Below are 25,257 nucleotides of genomic sequence, written 5' to 3'. Positions count from 1 at the left end.
GTCATAAGTTAATGGCAGACTGTGTAATGAAATTCCCCCCTCAACAGAGGTTGGAATCTGCGTACAGGCATAGCAATTTCTCGCATCCATAGTGTCAACAAACTCTCGCAATAAGTTCTCTCGTAGAAAGTTCTCTCACTCCGTGTAAGTATTTTCCATTTATTCTAAACCTATCTATTGATGAAAGAATAGGCATTATTTCTAAAGGAGTAGTACTTGTATGTATAGCTATGGTATGGTTGGCTCTATTCGAATCAAAGACAATCACACTCACAATCAACAACAAACATATAATTGCACAAACGATTGCATATCCAATAACTATACATTTACAGCATCTATTCTTAATGTGTTGTTTGCTAAAGTCACCCATTGTCTGTGAGGAATCAAAAGTTAAAGGCAGTACAAAATTATGGCTATGCAGCAAAAATCTAAACAAAAACAAACAAATTCAATTTTTCAATCTTCAGCCTTCAATCTTCTATTCCACCTATTTTTTTTTCTTCCAAAAGTTAATTCACACTTTCAGGACCCTTTGTCAAAGTTCTGTAGAAGTTGTCAAAAATCCTGTATTAATTTCCACTAAAGTCTCATTTATCTTCATATAGTCCAGTAATGTCTTTGTCAAAAAAAAAAATTAAAAAAAAATTCTTGCCATTCCTTGGTAGTTCCATATGCCCATTCTGGACCAAAATATATTTTATTGGCAACTCCTTTTCTTTTCAATCTTCGACCACTGCTTACTTCTCCTTCACTCAGATCTTCTTCTCTAGTTAAGTCAGGTTCTTCCTGAATTGGTGGCACCACGTTAATCTTCCCTGTCTTTGAATTTGTCTCTGGCCAGATGTTACCTTTCAGAGGATTCTTTGTCAACGCTCTCTTCAGCACTGGACACAAATTCTTCTCCTTTGATGTTCCCGCAACTGGTTCAGGATGAGTCAAACCCTCTAGGCTTGGATATGTCTCAACTCCTTTTTGCATGGGGGTCAGTCACTCATTCAGTTTGGTTGCCCAGACCACTTTCTGCAACCAATGCCCTCCTCTATGTGGGCTCAGTCTGAAGAGGTTCTTCCTCTCTCACTGTTTCATTTGAGGATGATTCATCCTCATCTTCCAGTATACCCTCCACTTCGTCTGATACAGAAGTGGGTAACTTGACTGGAGTATGTTCAGGTATAGTCTCCAGTTCTTCTCTTTCTTGACCTGGAACACACTTAGGTGCTGGTAATCTCAACAGCTCTTCTTGTTCTGTTGGATTGTTCACTTTCCGAGTGTGACTTGCGTGGATCCAGTTCGGAAGTAAGGCACACTTTACAGCCGTAGTAGTGATCAATATCACCTGGAAAGGTCCTTTCCAGTGAGCAATCAAACACAATATTCTCACATGCTTTCAGATCACAACTCAATCACCAGTATTCAGGTTGTGTCCTTGGCCTTGAGGTGCTTGAAGTGTGGTAGCTTCTACCTGATGAGAGAAAGATCGGACCACATCAGCTAGACTTTTGCAATAGTCTAACATCATATCATCCATCTGTAATGTTCACAAGAGCATTTGCAGGTACAGCTGGCAATCTCATAGCTCTTCCCATGAGGATTTCATGGGCAACAGTCCTGTTTTCTCATCAGGGGTGCTTTTCATTAACATTAAAACTAACGGCAAAGCATCTGGCCATTTCAAATTAGTGGATGAACACATTTTTGCCAATCTCAATTTTAGATTGCCATTTATCTGTTCTACAAGTCCTGAGGCTTCTAGGTGATAGCTACAATGAAGCTTCTGCTCAATGTTTAAAGCTGAACATAGCAATTTAATCACTTCATTGTTGAAGTGGCTTCCCCTATCTGATTCCAAAGAGACCGGAAAACCGAACTGTGGAATTAACTCTCTAAGCAGTAATTTTGCCACTGTGAGACATTTCTCCTTGTAGGGTACGCCTCAATCCAATGACTGAAAATGCACACACTCACCAACACATATTTCAGACTAGCACACGCAGGCATCTCAATAAAATTAATCTGCATTCTGCTAAATGGTCCTCCTGCCATGCCAATATATCCCATATTGACCACTGTCCCTTTGCCAACATTCATTTGTTGACAAACAATGCACCTACGGCAAATAGCTTCGGCAACCTGTCTAAACTTTTAATTAAACCAGTGCTGTTTAAAACTACGAACCATTGCATCTCTACCCACGTGAGCTTGTTCATGATATTATCTGGCCATTTGAGTTAGTAGAATACTGGGCAGCACTACCTTTCCTTCTCCCAAAATCCATATATCGTCCTCCCTTTGGACACTTGAGTTTCTGCCAATCCCTACTTTCCTCTTTAGAAACTTTATCTTGGAGAGTCTTTACCTCTTCTAAAGTGTCAACAATCTGCATGGTAAAATTTGCATAGACGTCATCATTTTCAGGCAACAATTCCCAGTTTCCTTTGAAGGATATGCCATTCAAGGCGTAGAATTTTACAACCTGATCCGCATATGTGTTACCCATTGACACATAATCTTATGATCCCTGATGTGCACTTCATTTCACCCCAGCAACCTTTTCAGGCATTTGGATGGCTTGCAACAACTCGTGAATTCTCTCACCATTCCTTATTGGTGAACTAGAAGAGGTCAGGAAACCTCTCTGTGACCAAATTTGACGAAGTCATGCACAATGCCAAATCCATATTGACTGTCTGTGTATATTGTCACTTTCATTTGAGTTTAAATATGGCAGGCTCTAGTAAGAGCTACCATTTCCGCCACTTGTGCACAAAACACTCCTCAAAGCCATGAAGCTTCCAATATGCCAGTAATAGTACACACTACATATCCTGCTCTTAATGTGCCCATATTGTCTCTCAAACAGGAACCATCAACAAAAATGATCTGGTCATCCTATTCCTGACAAGTATCAGTAATGTCAGCTCTGTGTTTCGTGCATAACTCCGTAACTTCGAGACAATTGTGTTCTGTATCATCCAATTTGTCAGTGGAAATGTTTTTAATCATGAGTAAGGTTGCTGGGTTAAGTGCTGTACTTCTTTTAATTGTAACATTAGGAGACCCCAAGATTGTGGTCTCATATCTGGTCAGCCTAGAGCTAGTCAGATACTGTGTTTTTGACGTGGTAAGCAAAATCTCAATTGAATGTGGGACCATAATAGTGAGAGGATAACCCATCACTATGCTCTCACTCTAAGTGAGGCTCTGCTCAACTGCTTCAACAGAACCCAAATATCCTGGTAAAGGCTGCTGCAACCGTACCAAAGTGGCTGAAAAATATGCCACCGGGTGATTCACACCGCCATGAGTCTGAGTCAAGACAAACAAAGAGCATGCTTCACGTTCATGACAAAACAGCAGAAAGGGTTTTGTGTAGTCAGGCATACCTAAAGCTGGAGCTTGACACAAACTCTCTTTCAGATCATTAAATGCTTTCATACAAGCTGCATCCATTGATACAGGATCAGAAACATCTTTATGAGTCAACTTCTGTAAAGGGTTTGAAAGAGCCAAAACATTTGGAATACACTGGCGGCAGAAGCCAACCATTCCTAGAAACATCCTCACATCTTTTTGTGTACTCTGTACTTGAATTTGTAAATTGTAGCATCTCTTTCTCTCTGGAAATTGTCCTTGTTCCTTTTCAATCAAATGACCCAAGTATTTCACCTCTTTCTGACAGTACTGCAATTTAGCAGGGGACATTTTATGTCGATTGTCTCCCAGGAAATTCAACAATGCAATTGTATCACCCTTATTTTGTTGTGGACGCAATTAACAAATCATCAATGTATTGTAACAAAGTTGACGATAAGGCATCACTAATGATTCTAAATTCTTCTTCAGGATCTGATTGAAAATAGATGGTGACTCAGAAAACCCTTGTGGAATTCTACACCAACTGTAGAACTTGTTCAGAAATTTAAAACAAAAGAGATATCTGCTGTCCTCGTGAAGAGGCACAGAAAAGAATACATGACATAGGCCTATCCCAGTAAACCGTACATGGAATTTGAAATATAATTACAGCTGGATTTGGCACAACCTGGACAAAATTTGACCACAATTTCATTTATTTTTCTCAAATCTTAGACAAGTCAAATTTTCCCACCTGGTTTTTGCAGACCCATTATTGGTGAGTTGCAGGGACTGCTCAATAATTCCTTTAAAATTCCCTTTTCCACAAACTGCTCTATTAAGAGTTTCACACTCTCAATTACATCAATTGACATTGGATATTGTGGAGTCTGTGAGAAAGCTGCATTAGACTTAACTGCAACTTTAACTGGCTCTTCTCATTTTATTAACCCAATGTCTTTCCCTGAAAGATCCCAAACCTTGGACTTAAATGTTTTCTGTAAATCAACGGGAAGTTCTTTCACTTCAAAAACTGGAAAGAAACTGATCAAAGGAGATTCTTCAACTTCTGTCTCATTGTTTCCTAGCTCATTGAAACTAATCAATGGAAATCTTCTGTCAATACTGTCTCTTTGTCAACAGTAATTATTGTATCCGCTTCATCATCACGGTGTTTCTGAATTTCAATACCCTTGTCTGAACAAGTAATTGAACATCTTGTTTTGCACAATAGGTCCCTTCCCAGTAAGGACACAGGACTTGAATTACAAACCACAAACTTGTGCATACCCCTAAAATTTCCAATTTTGACCAAAACAGGTTCTGTAATTGGGTTTGTAAAATATTGGTTTGCTACTCCCACAATCTGGACTGTTTTCCCTGATAAAGGTAAATCTGGAACTTCTGCAGATCGCACTGTCGAGCATGTAGCTCCAGTGTCAACCAGGAAAGAGGCTTTGTGACCGTGCACTTTTCCCTTAACATAAGGACCTTTCTGATCCACCTCTATTGAAGCAGCCAACACGCATTCTTCCTCATCTGAACTATCCGACATCCAAACATCGTTTATTCCATCCTCACTGTGTAACGGAAATTGATGAACTGTATTCTTACTCTGGTTTACTTTCTGACATGTGACCACTTGAGAAAGCATCACCTATTGCTGATCCATAAAAGACTGTGGTACCTGTAATTGTCTAGGCATTTGAATTTGTTGTGCAGGCACCATCTGCACTTGTGGCTGCATCTGTTGCAATTGGGGTGTTTGTACTTGTTGTACTTGCGGTTGTACAGTTTGTATAGACTGCATGAGTTGAAAGGGTTTGAAACCCTGCATCGAATTTATATTATTCTGGAAATTTGAAATTTGACCTCTCATTCTTGGTCCTCTCATATTCTGAAAAGCACTGACACCATTCATCTGTTGAACACCACCTCCCTGATTTAACATTGGACACTGCCTTTTCCAATGTCTGACGCCTCCGCAAATGTGACAAGGAAACAATTTCTTTCCCTGAGGCTTTCCATGTATCATTACAGAATTCAAATTAATACCGCAATTAACATTTTCCATCGCCATTCCTCCACGTCCTCTACTTCTGCCTTGATTCTGAAACGTACCACTTCCTTGCTGCTACTGTTGAAATGGAAATCCTCCCTGCATTGCTGATTGTACTGCCTTAATCTGCATCACCATTGCCTTTTTATTCAACTTTTTCTGTTTCAATTCAATCTCATCACTACAATATTCTGCATACAGCAACACCTCATCAATCAGCTTTGCTTGCCAATAAATCAAATGATTCTTAATCATCAGACTAATTTCTGGTCTGAGCCCTTCAACAAATCTGAACACAAAATGAATCATGTCTTTTGGCTCAATTGTTTCTGTACCACTGTAATGTTTGAATGCTTTTAACAACCTCTCATAGTATGCCTGAATTGATTCTTTTGCTTCCTGCTGTCCTATCTCTGCGCTGCTAATCAATGTTTTTGGGTGAAATTCTTGTTTTCAGAAACTCAATGACTATAGTAATATTTAATTACTTAAGGAGATGGTGCACCTGTTGCTGGATCGCTTGGAAGCTCACTTGTTGGCCAATCTACACTCCTCTTACACTCGCTCCAAGGAAGATGTACAAAATTCCCTCCTGGAATTTCTCTCATTGATAAAACTTTCACTGGCTCTTTATTTTGTGATATATCTACAGGAGGAGTAAATATAGCTTTTCTCTTTTCTTGACCCATCTGCCATCTCATTTTTCTAAAGCTCTCCAAATTTGTACTTTCTCAAGTAGCTCTTTAAGGTGTGTTTCACCCCTCCAGACCTCACGTGTTCAAAATCTTCAGCTTCAAAATTGAATCTATAACTTTTCAGGTGTTTCATTGTTGTAAGATCTATTCCATGTTTATCTGCTACTTCTTGTAGTTGCTGATGAACTTCAGTTGCTCCCTCTGTAATTATCAGACACAAATATCTCAATTCTACTTCAGTATAAGACTCAAGCCAATTTACTCCACTTGTCCTTTCGAGAAGCTCAAATGCTTCCATCGACAGTCTTGTCTGATTTATAAATTCACTTTCTTTGGATCCATTATCTAAGGCTCTTAACTCTTCTAACCACACTGTTAATTGCTGTGTAGTTAAACCCTGCAATGAAATATTACCAGGTTGTATACTCGGCAACTGTTGTTGGGTTGAACTAACAAGTTGAGGTGTTAACATTTTCAGCTCAAAACCATTTTGTAATTCAACCAAATTTTTAATAGGAGTTAAATCTAATAATGACCTTGATTTATTAAAAGTCTGTCTTATAGCTGAAATCAACCTAATGTTTTCATTCTGGTTTTGAACTCCTTGATTATCTGCACTGTTATTACTTGAGCAAATGAAGGTACAGGTGGACCAATTGTGATAGGCATCGACACTGTGTCCGGATTTATTCTAGTCCCGTTTTGTGTTTGCGCAACTACAGTGTTCTGAGCCATTAATACAGATCTGTCAGTCTGCGTGCTTGCTAAAGGAGTAAACTTCAGAATTTCCTGCAGCTGCATTTGTGGCAGCAATAGTGGAGTTGGTTCTGTCTGGATCAATATCAGTTTCTGTAAGGTCTGTCCTGTGGGCACCACTAGATTAACAGTTGTGTTCACAATCGATACATCTGGATAAACCCTAGGAATACTGGACTGCTGTAACTGTACAGAATCATTTGGTAGGTTAAAGCTACTCTGCATAGGTATCTTCATTAGGTGAGGACTAGTCTGTACTGAACTCTGTGACATTTTAGTATTAAATGTAATGGAACTCCCAGTCATGTTGTTTTGTATAGAACTCTGCACTAAGTTCTATATCGGATTCTGTGTCATTGTAACTGGTATTGGTGCAGTAGGGTTTGTGCCACTTGTACTCTGACCTTCTTGAGCCACATAAGGTGGTGGACGATTTCTCAATAACTGTAAAGTAAACTCTTCCTCATCCAGTTCCTCATTATTAGTCAAAGTATTTTCAGGCTCTTTTGATTTCTGCTCTTCGTCTGATGAAGAGAAACTCATTTTAGATTTCTTGGAAGCTTTCTTTGCATCCTTTTCACTATCTTTAGAAATAGCAGGAAATAACCTAATACCTTGTAAGGCATCTAATCTCCACTGTCTTTGGTTATTGTCCCACCTAGCTTCTGCCAGTGACATTTCTGCTTTTCTCATTTTTCGCTCAAATTTCAATGCCTGTTGTTGTCTAGCCACTAGCTCCCAGATTGCTAATGCTTCGAACTGAGCTGGTCTTGGTGGAGGTCTTCGATCATACATCACCTGTCTCAGATTCTCCAAAATTCTCAAATTAAATGTTCCATTTTCCGGAAATGCCAAATACCCTTCTTTCTCTGTAATCGTACCCCAATGGTTTAGCCAAAGACAAGCTCCAGTACCTTTCTTTTCAATTACAATGTATGCCGGAGTACCTTCAGGCAGACAAATTTCTCCTCGCCTAGCCAGAATATACTCATATCCTTAAGTGCACTTTTTAAAGCTTTGAAGAACTTTATTTTTATAAATTTATGTCAAAAATCAATATTAAGGAAGTGACTTTTAATCCCACAATCCTCTTCGTCTCGCTTCTCAACCAATTGCGCTTCATGGTTGCCCACCGATCCGTGTGCAACCCTTCTCACTAACCAACCTATCCCAGCGTGGCACAATATGACGTCACACTTACGCACAGCGGCTGACAAAGTCTTGCTGCTTGTCCTCCTAAACAAAACAACACTCAAAACTAATGCAAAGTTATTGCGAGCACTTCAACAAATAATAAAAAAAAAAAATCAAGTCCCCCAGAATCGCAAGGAAATTTGACCTGCAAATTTACTCTCAACTGATCAATAGATCTGTCCTGGTTCACATAGGGACTCGCCAGATCTCAGTCGAAAAGACCCTACGCTCAATTTGAACTCACAAACTTGACTTGCCAACCACACCTGGTTGATCTACTAAACAGACAAATTACAACAAAACCAAGTGTTTAAATACACTTTTAACATATTATACTATACTCCGGAGTCTTTGGCCTACCTACGTGGTCCGTATATCATTTCTACAACCAACCGCGTGGCCAATTTTTGAACACCGAGCTCCACATACAGATAAAGTTTGCTGACTTCCCTACTCTCACACTTCAGAGTACTCCTTCTATAACAACATTTGGAGAACGCCAACTCCCCTAAATCTCACAAACAACTAAATCACCTGCAAATTAGTTAAAGCTGTGCAAGCACATAATCTACTTCATTCTTCCTGAGAATAGAATGCTGAGAACACTCCCCATCAACATAGGCAAACTCCAAGGACCGGGGAAAGTCACTTTGGGCATTTAGGGACACATCTTCTACATATTATATAATAATTCAAAAATAACAATAATCAAAACGATCAAATTGATTTACACAATCTACGACGTCATTTAAAGAGACACAAACCATCAAATTCTGCTACCAAAACTGATAAAGCAGAAATCACTGCTATGTTTTAGTTATAATAAACTAGATAGCGGATTTCTTGCTTTAGGTCGATGGACCTTTTGTGCTGCTTCAAAGAAAAATGTCAAAAACATGAAGTCAATTACCAAACAATACTATATGCAATATTAAGAAACCAATAAAGAACACACCATGATCAATGCGACCATGAATAACCAAAGGAGTTTATTAAGAATATACAAAGTTTATTTCCCTATATTAACAAAGCTAAGGTCACAAATATTGATCTCAATATCAATTGATACATTTAAAGAAACAACACAGGCTGATCGAAACAGCGAAAGAATCTAAGCTTAATCAACTCAATGAGAATAATTATTTCAATAGAGAATACACAAATTAATAGCAATAGTATTTGAGCAAGAGAAATTGAATGCATTGAATCAACAAAAGAAAAGTGTCAATGACCATTCATAAGTAAAAGAGTATTACCTCACTAACCTCTGATTAGCATGTTGGCCTTCATACAAATTTGAAAAACACTTAACTATGGCACTATCAAAATAAGCAGCAGGTTGGTACCTGTAAAACAAAAGACAAAGAGCAAGACATTATGATATGACCATATTTACCTTTCCTAATTGGAACAGCAAACAGCTTAGCTTCATCAAGTGATCATGCAGCGTCAGGAACAGAACAGGAACACAGAAAGGGAGAGATGGTTTAGACGTTTGGACTATGATGTACCTAAACCATCAGACTAATAGTTCATCATAGAACAGGTAATTTAAACTCAGAAGATAATAAAATATGCAGACATCAGTAGACTATGTGGCTAAAGAATAGGTCCAAAGTATAATAGCAGCTAAGAATGGCCCCAAAGACTGCTTCAAAGGAGAACAGCTAAAGAATCTCAGTGTAGTCTTGTTATATTAAAAGACAATAAACTTTCTATTTGACAAGAAAGTCAGGCAAAAAAAGAACAACCAATTACCAAGCCATTAGATATCGACATTACATTCTAAGTTTCTCTTTTAGATGTTTACAAGACTCTAGTTGGTCGCGTCTCCATTAACGTATTCACAAACGTATACAACATTATCCCTGTAGGTTTCTTCCATCCGGTTTCAATAGTTCCTTTTGTTCGACATTGCGGGTTATGTTACAAACACTTAATAACAGTAAGAGCAGGATGTAATGTTGTGAATCCTCGAAAGAAAACAAGAGTTAGAAATATGTTCTTACGTAAATGAATAGAGCTAGTCAAACTGCAGATATGAAGTCATAAGAGTGGAGCACACTAGAAACATTTAATACAGATAACATTGCGCAGTGGCCTTGCTCAGCTTCGGGCCTAGCAGAGAACAAGAGATACCGTATTATTTCAGAAAATTAATTCTACAAACAACAATGTAACTCCTAATATTAGGTTAGTTTTTCACAGATAGGCCTCACGTTTAATGGTGGCCAATTTAGCAAGCACATTGTGCACAATACATCAATTTAGCATCTGATGATTTATATATTGAAATATAAGTATGATTATATATGGGGGAAATATTAGTACAACATTTCTGCACTCACACTATCATTATCCAGACTGTACTTCCCAATAATCTCATTACTATAAGTAGCAGGGCATAAACATTCTACACTGACATGGAATTATACATTTCAACCAACACTGTCAGACTTTTTGTTGATATGTTGCAGGTTACACAGGTAAGACAAATTCAATCTTGTCTTGGGTTCGCAGGAACAACACAAATAAACCTCAAACACTTGAGAAAAACACACAACACTAAAGCAGACATCTGCATGAATTTTAAGAGATTGACATATAATTACATGTTACTACTTATATTACTATGTAAAGAATGAAAGTTCTTGGTACTTCATAAACTCTATCAAACCTTCAATCCAGTTATCAAAACATTGTTTAACCTTCTAAATACATATCAATACTATTTTTTCTTAGCGGTGATAATCCATTGGTCTATTTCTGTTGACAGCATAGGCAAATTGCTTGATCCTGAGAGCAAACCTAATACCGTTTTTAAATGTGATTAAAATACACTTCAGCCGTAGACCATTGGTGGATGAGAATATGTTGCTTCATAATTCCAACAGAATATTCCTACTAGTTGAAAAACACTCATACTAGTGGTTAAAACCCAATGGTGATAAGGGACACGTGCTTCACATCTTCCCAATAAAATGTGCTCTTGTTCAGGAAAGGTTGAACGATGAGTGCAAGGGATCTTACAGGTAGAGGTTTGTGTCTTGACTATTATCTTTGCCCTCCATAAGCCCCGAACAGTTTGCTAGAATAGAAACAGAAAGAGTGAAGAGACTGTGGAAATTAGGTGGGTTAACCAAAGAATAATGGGGCAGGAAAAATGTGGGAAATGTAAGCATCAATTTTGTTAAAGGTCAAGAACATTTTGTATGGACAATTTTTTCCAGAGCTATGCTTTTCATTAAGAGCCCTGTCAAGCTTCCTGATTCACAGACACAAATACCTCAATTGTTGGTCTGGTCCTACTCTACTGAGCTTTCTAAGATCTGCAAGATTAAACGTGCTTGACCCCGATTTATTGCTCATTCAGGCTACGAGCTTACAACACAGGTGCATTACTCTTGACCCTGGATAGATGGGTAAATCATAATAGTTTGTTCATCTACCTTTGATCTCTTGTGTTACATTTTTGAATGTCACGGTCCTGCTCAGAATCGGACTTGTCATGCTTGTTCAAGACACAAATAGGAAAATCTCTGCTCAATTTCTGCTTTTTTGTGAGGGAGATGTGTAACTATCAGAGACAGAAGGATTAGGGTAACACGGTAAGCGCTGAAGTAAAGTAAAACAACATGCAAGATCTGTTCTCAATCAGCATACTAGCAATATGGGCAATTTCTTTCTCAGAAACTCTTCTGGATAACTGGGTGAATATATGCTACGGGTTCACAATGAATGTTTCGACTAATGGCTAAGATACCTTTCTCCGATTTTAATACCTGCATAGAGAATAACTCACTCGAGTCAAAAGTAAAGCATTTGATTTAATCAATCAAGGAGCTCTTTGTGCGATGCGTAGGTGCTGTGAACACACAGATAAGTTATATGAATGCACACCAATATCATTTTTGAGGTAAGCAGCGTGTAATATGGGGGGGTTAACTTGAAGTAAACTTTAACCTGTAGGATCAAGCACTGTTTGCTATTTCCTAAGCAGTGGCATAATGAAACTTGAGGGAGCCCCCTTGCAAAATACATGAAGGAGGCTGCCCACTCAAGCTGGTGGCACCTGGTGTGATAGTCTTCTTTGGCGCCCCCTATGACTTCTTTCTCTATGAATTCCCTCACTACCACTCTCCAACAGTCCCCCTCACCTCTCCATAGCCCCTCTTTGACATACATTTCTTTATCTCTTTTGAAATGCTACTCATAGTTCATTCACAGATTTGTGATCTGCATGATCGAAGCAGGCACATTATCCCTCTGTGCTACTTTATGATGAGTAAAAACTGCCACTGGACAAAATTCAAATCTCTCACTAGTAGTAACAATAATCACCAGAGTTATCTTGACATTTTTATTGTTGCCCGAAAACTGCTGGATGCACAAGCATGTTCAGTGATTTTAAACCAATGTATTATTTTTAAACACAGCGCCTGTACCAAACTCAGGGGCAGATTTATGGAAAGTGGCGCTGCACTCGGTGCAGCGCCACTTTCCCTGCGCCACTTAGTACCCCCTACTGCCACCATGTGTGCGCCGTATTTAAAATACGGCGCACCATGGCGCAGGGTAGGGGGCAATGGTGTCATTTCTCATGACGCTATCGATGTACTCTGCTGGAGTAGCGCCAAAATAATGGCGCTACTCCTGCAGAGTACATAGGGCTCCATTCTAAAGAATGGAAGCCTACTTTTAACACCTGCTCAAGTGCCGTAAAAAATGGGGCAAGGAAATCTCATAGATTTCCGTACGCCATTTTTCCGGCTCCCCTCATGGGGGAATGCATTATGCCTGGTGAAGGCATAATGTAGGCAAAGGGTTACAGAGTGGCGCAATGCATGCATTGCACCACTCTATAAATACAGCGCAGGGATTTCGGCTTCGCTGGCTCACAGTAACGTCCAAAATAATTACGTTAATGTGGCGCAAGGTATGGCTAGGGTAATATTAATATGCCCCACAGTGCACGTGTCGCACCGCCCAAAAGCAGGCCCTGCACCCACAATCTAGACCCAGTCAGGACGTCTCAGGCCAGGCGCCTGTGCACCATGACTGGGCCACGCCCCCCTTCCTGCCCACCAGACCCCCCCAGAGCTCGGGGGCCTCGTCCCGCAGGGGGCTGCTGGGGCTATTGTTACCCCACTGTTCCTATGTCACCAAAAAAAAGTGGCTAAGAGAAGACAGCCATGGTACAGAGTCAAAAATGGTCACCTAACGTGGTCCTGACCAAATGCGCAAAAACGGTTTTCTATAAAATAACAAATAACCCGTACTTGTAAGAATAGTTGCCATCTGTCAAAATGGACAAAGTTTTTTTTACTGCGAGTGAATTTGATCAAGGCAGTGAATAGTAGATGGAAACTGAAAATGTAAAGCAATTCACGTATCTATGGAAGTATCAGAAGGAGCCCTTGAGGACCGGGGATTATAAATATAATAAACCACGCCAGTATTTATGCATTTATTTGGATTCAAACGCATAATATGAAAGCACTGAATAAAATGTTTAAAAACTGGGAAGACTTAGACCCTCATTCTGAGTGGGTCAGATTTAGCCAAGGAAGCTGCAGCTACTGAATTTAACGATTCCAGAAGGTATCCCCTAAATACTTCCTTCATGAGATAAAGTCCCAGAATGGGGAATAACCTTCTAGCCCCAGAACAGGGTCGGTGAGTTTTGCATACTCCCCTGGTACTAAGACTGGGTCGGGTGGGCGCTCAGTATGTACTGCAAGCCCATTCCACATCCCTGCTCCCTGGACAATAACAAGCCCGTATCTTACCGAAATACAATAACTTCAATAGCTCCACAAACTTCCAAGAGCCACAGAGATGGATAGATTCTACTGGGTTTCCTACTCACAGCAAGCTCAGCAGGGCTGCAAACACGTATTCAATTGCTAGATGGAAACAATCTGAAAACAAATTAGACTGGTGAAATTGAAGGGTCCCACCCCCTCCACATGTTGAGGGCTTCGGGCTTGTCATGAAGCTGACTCTTTCATGGCACATTCATCTGTGCCATGAATACAACCTTCCTAGGTCTGTCCTATAATGCCCTTGCAGGAACTCCAAAACGGACAAGAGCGGAAACTCTGCTCACTTTCTGTACTTACACCTTCCCTGCAGGAGGCAAGCAAGGAAATCAGCTTCTGCTCTTTTCAGGTTCCTTGCGGCAGGATTTTAGCGGAAGTGTCCAGTGCAGGAGGGCCGGCTCAGCCCTGGCAGACAATGCACCGCACTCTTTCTGAGCCTGGACAGTCAGACCGGTTTAGCTATCGGAGTGTGATGACACAGGTCCAAGGATGTGGGGTCCCACTGCCACACAATTATATCTTTATTTGACCACCTAACCAGGGGGACATTTTCCTTGCTTGCATCATGTCCAAGGTGTCCGTGCGACTCTACTGCAGACAGATACCACCCTTTACTTTCTGTGGCACCCAAGCAATTTTTGAATGGGCTGCACGTTGCCATCAAGGCCAAATTAGTTATCAAATATGTGAGCCACTACCAGCAGAGGAGATTTTTTATTGTCCGGACCCATTAGTGACAACCATCTTTCTCTGTCCATGCTATTGGACTTACCTGTCCACAAATAAAAAGCAAGGAATAGTCCAGTATATTGTGGATTTGTGAGGGAGGGGAGAGTCGGAGGGAATGGTTCCATATTAGGGCATTTGATGTTGCATCGCACCTTGCAGTCCTTCTGATAGCTGCCCACGTGTACAGAACGTGGGCAGTCAAGTGCCCGTCGGTGTGTTGAATCCAAATGCTACACCAAGCGAATTGGTGAAGTAAACCAGACAACACCGCTCAACTTCCAACTCTGTGACATTAGCAGAAAAAAATATTTCACAGTACTACGTTTGGCCTCCCATTACATCAAAGAATCCGAAACAAATTCTTCCATTTAAAGCTTTTCTCTAGTTTTTATATATGTTGTACAATTGATGGTAAGCCTTCGACTCTTTGCGTGATAAAGTAATAACTATAGCAGGAGCCTGTTGGGTTCTCTTCAAAACAGTTCCAGGCAGGCAGATGCCTGACATTGATTTCCACTGTCTCAAATCTGCCTTGATCAGCACAGGTCCGGTCCAGAGAAATGTGGGAGCAGAAATTCACCTGCCATTTGCGTAATTGTATCTGCTTCTATAGCGCGATGTCATAATTACAGTACAATGTCAAATTTAAAATTATTATTAAGGACCCGCACTAACTCTGTTTATTTCCTCTTTACAGGATCAAGAAATGGAGTCAGTCGTTCAAAAAGAAAGCACAGAAACACATCAGTACAAAGAAAGAAAAACGGTAAATCAGACCCCAGAAAAGCACACCGTTCATGCAGAGATTCATGCCCAGTCCGTGCTAGAAGAAGGCAGAAGGATGCAGGCTCACCAGCACAGGTGTGCAGAGGAAGAGAAGCGGCTGGAAGAGGCGAGGCTGCAACTTATTGAAGAGGAAGGACGCCTCACGTTGGAAGAACAGTTGCTAAGTGAAGATGAGAAAAGGCGAGAAGAATTAGAAGTGCAAGAACTTGAGGCACACAGAAAACATGAAGAGCAGCAACAGCGTGAGAAGGAAGAGCAGAGACAGCAGGAGCTGGAAGCACAGAGGCGCATAGAGGCGGAATGGAAAGCGCGAGAGGAGCAGAAGCACCTGGAGGAGCGCAGGAGGCTGGAAGAGCAGAGAGCGCGTGAGCTGGAAGAACAGAGATGCCGTGAGTTAGCAGAGGAGCAGCGCCTGGAAGAGGAAAGGAAGAGACAGGAGGAACAAAAACAAAAAGAACTACAGGAGCACAGGCAACAGGAGGAGCGAAGACAGCGTGAGTTAGAAGAACGAAAGCACCGTGAGATGGAAGAACAGCGGCGCCTGGAGGAGGAGAGAAAGAGACGAGAGGAAGAAAAGCAAAAAGAATTGGAGGAATGCAGGAGATTGGAAGAGCAGAAGCGCCGTGAGTTGGCAGAACAGCAGCGTCTGGAGGAGGAAAGAAAGAGACGAGAAGATCAAAAGCTAAAAGAACTAGAGGAAAGGAGAAAATTAGAAGAGCAAATGCAGCGTGAGCTGGAAGAACAGAAGCGTCGTGAGCTGGAAGAAGAGCGGCGCATGGAAGACGAAAGAAAGAGACAAGCGGAAGAGAAACAACGGCAACTGGATGAACAGAGACGAGTGGAAGAGCAACAGCAGCGTGAGTTAGAGGAGCAGAAGCGCCGTGAGCTGGCAGAAGAGCACCGTGTAGAGAAGGAGAGAAGGAGACAACAGCAGCTGGAGGAAGCCAAAAGACTGGAAGAGCAACAAAAGAATGAGTTGGAAGAAAGGAAGCGGCTTGAGCTGGAGGAAGAGAAAAAGCGCCAGGAACAAAGAAAATCAGAAGAACATTGGAAGCTAGAGAAACAGCGGGAGCAGGAGCTAGAAGAACAGACGTGCTGTGAGCTAGAGCGCCAGGTAGAGAAGAGAAAGAGACAAGAGGAAGAAAAGCAAAAAGAGGCCACGGGCCAACGACAGCATGACTTAGCGGAACTAAAGTGTACTGAGACAGAAGAAGGTCAGGGGCTTGAGAAGAGAAAATATGAGCAGCAAAGAAGACAACACACTGAAGAGGATGCTCAACAGAAGTCAGATCAAAAGTTTGTGATGAAACAAGTCGAAGATGTGCGTCAACAGAATCAGAAAGACATGCTCATTGCTAACAGCGACAGGCTGTCTTCATCGAAAGAACCTAATCTCCTTCATAAGGAGAAGGAACCAAAATTAAAGCAGCCACACCATGATGTGAAAGAAGTTCCAGAACAGGCAACCAGGAGCCCAAGAAGAGTAAATGTGAGAGAACAGGAAAGAATAGGAGAGGAACTAAAATGGCAAGAGGTGGATCAAAGGCAAACAATGCCAAGGCCATACACTTTTCAAGTGTCATCTGGAGAAAAGCAAATAATATTTCAGAAAGTTAATTTGAGTCCAGTTACTCCTTCTAAAGAGCCAGTGCATTCTTCTGACACGAAAGAAACCAGGAAGCAATCACAGAGCAAGGGATCTCATGCTTTGCAATCTTCAAAGAGTGTCCCCCACACTGCTATATTGGTCACTGGCGCACAGCTGTGTGGCACTGCAGTGAATCTGAACCAGATAAAAGATACAGCTTGCAAATCTCTACTCGGTCTGACTGATGAGCGAAAGACAGTGGATTATCCTCCGCAAGAATCTGCACCCAAAGGCAGAGAACAAGAGGCCAAGCCCAGCAAAACAAAGTTTACGTCCGAGTCGATGGACAGCCAGGCCATGTTAGCGGAGTGGGCTTCTATTCGATCTAGGATTTTGAGAGGTGCAGACAATGGCAACGTATCTGAAAAAGACCAGAAGAGTCACAATAGATGCAGTGAGGACTTGACAGGCAAAGGAAAGGGGGATTTTCATAACAACTTAAGGAAAACCTTGTCAGCCAGCGCAAAGTTCTCCATAACGCCTGCATGGCAAAAATTTTCAGAAACTGCAAAAACGAATACTAATGTGGAGCATACCAGTCCGGCTAAACAAGGAGATGATGCAAAAGTGGAAAACAAGGCTAAGCAGTCTGAAAGTTTAAATAAGGAAGAGCTTGATACCCCGCCACCAGCACCTGCGGAAAATATACACGAAAAAGACCCAGGTCTATTAGAAAAGACTCATAAAAAAGCAGATAACGCAGAGGGCTGTAAATTTGCCAAAGACCTTCCATCCTTTCTCGTCCCAAGCCCACCCCAGTCTCCACGTAAAGAGCCTTTGCAGCCCGTAGCTCCTGCTTCGCCGGAAGGCCAGTCGAACAGCAGTGTTAAACATCCTGAAAAAGCAGGGCAGAACGGAGAGGTGAAGGCATCTCCATTTGGAATAAAATTAAGAAGAACAAACTACTCCCTGCGGTTTCACTATGATCAGCAGGGCGATCAGAAACGAAAGAAGCGGTACAGTGCGGGAGATAGCTTCGACGGGGTACCGGCGCCGCTGCTGAAACCGGACACCGAGAGAGAGACACGGATCGCGCCACGGAAACAATGTACTTCGCCCCAAAAGGAATACAGGGATGCTTCGACTTGTGTTTCAAATGACTCCTTAAGTGACGTTTCTGGCGATGTCGGGGTACCACTGCTACCACCAATCAACAGCCATAATGCTTCCTTTGGGAATGAGAAGCAGGTGCCCACATCATTAACCCCACAAAAACCATCTCTTTCGCCAAAGCCTGCTAGCCCCACGCCGCCTTCCTCTCCTCTTGCAAGAGCCACTCGGTTGCCCACCAGTGAGACTTCGGGTCAAGGTATCAAGAAAACAGAATCGGATGCAAAGGGGCAAACGGGAATCAGCAATGCAGGCCTTGTGCTCCCCCCACTGCTAACTATTAAAAACGAAGAGGAAGAAACGAAAGAAAAGAAATCTTTTTTTCCATCTATCAACATTCCATGGAGGGAGAAGGCGGAGAAAAAGTCAGAGCTGTGTAGAAAAGGTACAGTAACTCTATCATTCGTGCGTTTTACAACCTGTACACTTTCAGTGCTTTACTGTGGTACTTGTATGTTCTTTCTTCACCTCACTGTCGTTCTGTATTTCTTTATATACATTATTTGTCCACATATACAGTTACCCCATCCATACATCTACTTTTAGGCAGCGAAGCCCTCAGTGCATTGAAGTGTGCCAGTGATGAGGAGCTGGAAGGTAAGCTGTTCTGATTTGTCGAGGGAATTGGGGAAATAAAGTAGGGCGAAGAAACACTGGCAAGGAGGTTGTGAAAGTTGGCAAATCCAACAGCACCCAAGTGCAAGCTCTGTATTCAAGGGACAGACACGTTGAAGAAGTTTACATGTTGGTAGTGAATTATTTACTGGTGGAAATTCCATTTGAATACTTGCAAATGGTTTCCACTTGATCTCTTGTGGCACAGGTAGTAAAACAAGAGTACATAAATGCTAATTAAATTCTACTGATTTGAATTTGAAACCAAAATATATCATTAAACATTGGACAAAAGGTGTAGTGTGGATGCTGCCAGGAATCATAGCTTGCACTGATGGGTGGAACAACAAATGGGATCTGTAAATCTGGTTTCTCTTCAAATGCACCACTGGGAAAACCACTCGGTCTGGGCACCTATCTAGTCTTTAGTTTTATAAGCAGTTGAGGGGAATCCCCATCTGCTGTAGAAAGCTTCAAGCTCTCAAGAGATTTTGGAGTCGAGGACCAAGGCAGCCTAGCCGAATTCACATCATTTATATAGCCTATCAAACCCTTCTCAGAGACTGAATTGCCCCTACTATTGGCTTTTTCCCCTAAACTATTAACACCACGCCAAAACTGTCTAAATGTGCCAGTTCTGCAATTATCATACATCTTTTTTTATTGATCTTCAGAGTGACTCTCCAGTTTGTGTCAATGTTTAAACCTGTTCTCCTTAACCTTCTGATTTCCCTGATCATTATTTCCCCCTGTTTTAACATAGCGTAGAACCATAAGTTTGTTGAATTTTTGTCAGTGTTCCCTGTTTATGAATCAAATCCACCAGGAATGTATCAGTTAACTTGCCCAACACGTTATACACTCTTGTTTAGCAGAAAAATCCAACAGTGCACATCAGTGAAATATCCCTGATTCAGCTACTTTAAAAGTCAAATTGTCTTTTGTGTCAGCACAAGTGATCATTTTCAGTTTTTCTAATGCAATATATGCCCCAATATTATATACACTTTCCAATGGCCTCCGACTGCTTTTCACAACATGTTATATTTTGAGACTCATCAAGAAATTTCAATGGGCAAATGAGAGATGCCTGAAGGTTTGCAATTTAAATTAGCCCAAGAAAGCTTGACATTTAGATTAAAAAAAAGACATTAAATGATCTTTTTAATCACTGAGAACATTGCCTCCTTGGGCACTAGTGGGACATTATTGTTACTGCACTCTTCAGCTTACCCCAGACCATCCCAGGCTAGTAGGCTTTATGTACAAAGTAGATATTCTTTAGGCATCTCATCCTTATCTCAAAACTATCTACGTCCTGTTCCTTTTTATCATCATCTGCATCCCTACCTACTCCCTGCAATTAGCAATACATCCCCTCATTTTAAAGCCACCATTATTCTGGCCCCTATGCGCTGGTGAGCAATCTTACTAAACTGGAGAGCAGTGACCATCCAGCCTAAACTTCAACAAGGCTCTCAAGCCTCCAATTATGAGCAAAGACAACCCTCTACCAAGACCTGCTCTGTTACTCACATAGTCATGTAGGCCGCTCATGGTCATATAGGCATAAGCAGCAGGAGCCTCTTGGGATTCATGAAGAGGCCTAAATGGGATTTCTGGTTTAAGGGTCCTCTCATTCCAGTGCCCCCTCCCAGACTATGTAAATCAACAGCTGATTAGCACTTATGGCAAGAAGTTACACGATTAAATCTAAATAAAACCAGTCAATATGAGGACCAATATGAGCATTGCTTTGTTCATATTTTCAGAAAAACAGACACCATAGAACTGAAACAACAAAGCAAAACATGACAACGTCCATTAATTAATTGCTGGACAATACCAAAAATTCTATTGAGCCATTGATCTGTCTAATCCTTTATGGAAAGGTAATCTAGGGAACAGTAACAGTCAGGTGTTGGCAGCCCAATAGTACTGTGACCTCATCACCCTTCGAGTCCCTCTTTTGGTTTTAGTATGGCCAATGAGCGCATCCGTCCCATTTCATCCACAATTAAATTGGTTTTTAATTACCACGTTTTGGTTTTGGATCTCAGGGTAAGGGAAAGTTAGAAAACATGCTAAAATAATATAATGTACATATAAAATGAAATTTGTAGTTTCAGTGCATATATTTGCTATAGATACGCCAAATGTCTTGTTCTGATACAAAATATATTATACAGCCAGGTAAGACTTTACAAAGACGTCTCAAGTATCGAGCTAACTAGCACATTGCAAAGAAATTAGTTGGAGTTGTCCTAACACCAAAAACTGTGTAATTTGCTGTGCGCTTCTGCAAAGGGGCTCTTTCTTCCTTGTTCTCCAAGCCGCCTGCTGGCTTACGCACATCTCACGCCTTCTCACGCCTCCTCACTACTCCTCAGTTCTTTTTCCTCTCTCCATTGCTGCCAGGCCACTGCTGGGATATGGAGACCTGCATGCTTCTGTTATTGCCTTGTTTCCTTCATGCAGTGGAACAGTAAGATCTGTTCAATCTGACTGTGAGAAAGCTGCAGGGTAGCTTGTTTAAAGGCAACACTGTGAAAGAGACCTTTCTGGTGTGAGTGCACGCACGGCCTTTCCTATCACCCCGTGCTCAAGAACTTGATTTAAGCGTTCACATGGCAGCAAAATCCTTTATATCTAAAACATAGTTGTCAGCCCAATGTTTACATTCTTTACTTACCATATTTAGCTTAGCAAATATAACAAGCATTGACAAAGCCAATAGGTCTGTCCTATTCTAAGTGCATACTTACAACTAACAGTCACAGCTTTGTGTTGTATGAGATATGACTGCACACAAAGACAACAATAGTACTCATGCGCATGGAGACAGCGGGAATATAGGTATACACATGTAGTTCTTATGTAAAAAAATAAAGAAAGAATAGAGAATTTCTTTGTGCCCCATAGGTATACGAAGGTGTTCTATAGTACTTGCGACTGCTAGACAATATCCTAGTACAAAATATACTCTCACAAGTGGACACTAAACACACTCAAAGTGCACCAAATGTAACAGAAAGGAAAAAGAGTGGAGATACTCAGAATTATTTTAGTGTCATTATTTAAATACTGTTTTTGCTAGTTATTTTGTGCAAGAGTGTAACTCCCAGTAGTGTGTCTGAGTTTTAATGGGGGGGGGGGGGGATGGGGCTAGAATACCCTGCATCAACTGCAGTTAGTTTATTGCATGCCCTTTCAGAACTTTTCAAAATCAGAGCTTGTCTGGGGACTCAATTTGTGTTTACTCTCTGGAAAGGGTAGGAGCAGGACGGGCACTTAGGGATGGAAGAAAAGGGAGAAATAGAGGACAGGGAAAGGATGAAGAAAATGAGAGGAGGAGAAGATTGAAAAGGTGACAAAATAGGGGAAGGAGTTAGGGATCACAGAAAAGGAAGAACAAAAGGGGCATGGGAAGAGGAAAACAAAGCACAAAGAATTAAGAATGTCAGTAAATAAGGAAGAGTGAGACAGAAGAGGGGAGGCAGAGCAATAGAGAAAGCGGGGGGGGGAAGGTTAATGTGATTGTTAGTCCTGAAAGCCTTAGGGTGGTCTTCCCCCAACTTATTGCCTGCTTACCTCCATTTTTCTGATCTCGCTTTTGCTGGTTTTATGACTCTACACACTTTACCAGTTCTGTCCAGTGATAAAGTGCTTGTGCTCTCTCCTCTAAACATGATAACGTTGGCTCCTACCCAATTGGTATATTTAATTTACCTCTAAGTCCTTAGTAAAGTGCACTAGATGTGCCCAGGGCTTGTATATTAAATTCTACTGGTGGGCCTGCAGGGCTGATTGTGCCACCCACATAAGCAGCCCCTAAACCACGTCTCAGGCCTGCCATTGCAAGGCCTGTGTGTGCAGTTTTTCTGCCACCTCGACTTGGCATTTAAAACCCTTTGCCAAGCCTCGAATACCCCTTTTTATTACAAATAAGTCACCCCTAAGGTAGGCCCTATGCTAGGTTTTACATGTTCTGTTAGTGGAACACTCCCAAAATTGTTTTTCACTATTGGGGAGCCTGCTCCTCTCATATGTCAGCATTGGGGATTCCGTAAAATGCTTTAAAGCTGTAATTCCTGATCAGAGCAGAGTGGCTACCTCATGTTTCATATCTTTAGAATGGTACTGATAACTCCTCTTTATTGGTAAGGTTGGATTTGACCTTACTATTTTAGAAATGCCACTTTTAGAAAGAAGGCATTTCTCTACTCTTTATTAACTATATGCCTTACAGCATGGCTCCAATCCACGTCTGATCAGTGCTGGGTGACAGCCCCCCTTGTACATTCCATCCAGACATCCATAAACACACAATACTCAGCTGCATCTGCATACTGCTGGGTCTCCCTGGGCAAAAAGGGCGGAGGGGCTCACACTTACATTTCAAAGGGTAGTGGCTTGAACCCTCCTAAGGGACTGATGACCCCCAAAGATAACCTGGCAGACCGAACTGGGCTGAAAGGGAACTGGTGCCCTTAAAAAACACTCTTTGAAGCACCCCCCACCCAACTTCAAAGACACATTTGGGTATACGTACTGTGGCTCTGCCACCACAAATCATGCACTACTGGACCAGAAAGGAAGACTCTATCAGAAAAACTGCTGGGCTGCTCAAAGGACTCAACTGGACTGCTTTTCTGGCAGGAGTGCTCTGGTGCTCGTTGCCCTGCTGCCTGCTGATCTGTGACTCTGTTGTATGGACTCTGCCTTCTCACCAGAAGTAATCTCCAAGGGCTTGATGGTTTGGCCCACTGTTTTTACCCCAAGGTCTTAGGCGCTTGTTCAGCCCCAGCGGCACTCTGACCAGGTAGAACTTTGTCATGGATTATTGCTAGTGAGCGTGGTGCTTCTCTGCAGCCCCAGCACCACTCTTCTGAAGTTGTACCTGTTGTCACTGATTACCGCTAGCGAGAGCACAGCTCCTCTGCAGCCCCCGCACTGCTCTTCTGAAGTTGTGCCTTCTGACCCGGACCACTGTTAGTGAGCGCAGGCCTCTACGCAGCCCTGGAGCTGCTCATCCAAAAGTTGTGTCTACAGTTACGGATTTCCGCTAGCGAGTGTGGTGCCTCTTCGCAGCCCCACGGTGCTCTACAGCTGTGGTGCCCACTGACCCCAGAGTCCCATTTCATGAGTGTGGTGTCACCCACACCCTCTGAACTACTGTATAGTTGGGACCATGCCTTGCAAACTGTGACAAACATCTCAGGAGGAGTGTATTTTCCCACCGCTGTGTCAGAAGCCAAGTGCCGCCGCACCTCACGCATATGTACTGAACCACCCAGGCCCACGTGTTCTGTCACTAGCCCTCTCTCAGGCCCCCATTCAGAGCTGCTGTGCCCGTATTCTGACATTACCGTATCACTCCTAAAAAGAGTGCACCTGATTTCTAAAGAACTGTAGGAATATTTTAGCCAGTGATTATGTCGATGTACGCTTATCGGGTTTGTGCCGTTTTTGGTCTTGATTCATTCAAATAAACAAGCTACATTTTTCTAACATGGTGTGGTGCCTTTTGTGGTGTTTTACTGTGTTGCTATATGAGTTATTGCACAAACACTTTATACATTGCCTGCTCTGTGCCAAGCTACCCGAGGGTGAGCACAGGATAACTTTATTTTGTGTTGTGACCTGCCCTGATTAGAACTGTGGTCCCTACTTGGCCAGGGTGCATACCTCTGCCATGTATAGGCCACGGTTTTCTAACAGTGATGTTATAGTTAAGTATGGGAATACTATGTTAGCCTACATTTAAAGAAAACTGTAAATCAATGTAAAACAAGGGTTAAAGAGATCTTATAAATAGGTGTTGAAATGAGATAAGAATTAACATTTGAAAAATGAAAAGCCACTGAAATTTGTAAGTTATAGTTTAGTAACCTAACTATATCTTAGGCATCTAAATCATGTTACTCACTGTTACAAACACAATTTGGGTAACAATGACAGTAATTTAAAACTTCATACAAAACCTTTAGTGATGTAACAGTTGTTGTATTTAAAACAGTAAAATTTAATCTAATTGTGTGAAAATACCAGGGTAACATCACATTTCAAAGTATCATTACAAGAAACGGGCAAAAGACAAAAGATCTTTTTTCAACCACACAACCTACAGGATACACTTGCTAGCTAAGATTTTCATGAGTATCTAACTACTTCTGTGGGGATATTTAGAAATCTAAATCCCATTGTAAAAAGGAGTTTCACTTGACTGGGCAGTCCTTAAGTCAAATATTGGAGTGGGGCTAGATCAACTTAAGTTGAAATAACTCAAAGTGGGTGCAGCACCACTTTTCTTGAATCTGGCCCTAGATGTCTTGCCACCATCGATTTTTAGATGGATTGTACTCATCCAGAGATGGATGTTGGAGAGGGACTCAAGAAGCTGAGTTGCTGCAATCTGTAGATCTCCCTCAAGTTTTACAATAATTTGGATATCATCTGCGTAAAATGAGATTAAAGAAACACGTT

The 25,257-nt window shown here is 41.6% G+C and overlaps 1 protein-coding gene across 3 annotated transcripts in view; it reads left to right on the top strand.

The window, feature by feature from the left end:
- The window catches only part of CRACD (capping protein inhibiting regulator of actin dynamics), an 801,959-nt gene that overhangs the window by 755,927 nt on the left and 20,775 nt on the right, over nucleotides 1–25,257 (top strand). For 2 of the 3 annotated variants that reach the window (XM_069200863.1, XM_069200873.1), the window contains exons 10-11: nucleotides 15,310–18,541; nucleotides 18,703–18,753. In XM_069200863.1, the coding sequence (XP_069056964.1) occupies nucleotides 15,310–18,541; nucleotides 18,703–18,753 (3,283 nt within the window). The remainder of the gene's footprint in view (nucleotides 1–15,309; nucleotides 18,542–18,702; nucleotides 18,754–25,257) is intronic. The other variant, XM_069200882.1, reaches the window with a different exon arrangement.

The sequence above is a fragment of the Pleurodeles waltl genome, chromosome 1_2 (genome assembly GCF_031143425.1).
Source record: "Pleurodeles waltl isolate 20211129_DDA chromosome 1_2, aPleWal1.hap1.20221129, whole genome shotgun sequence".
Taxonomy (NCBI): Eukaryota; Metazoa; Chordata; class Amphibia; order Caudata; family Salamandridae; genus Pleurodeles; species Pleurodeles waltl.
The sequence above is the reverse complement of the archived record's forward strand: the minus strand, read 5'-3'. Positions and strand labels throughout refer to the sequence as shown.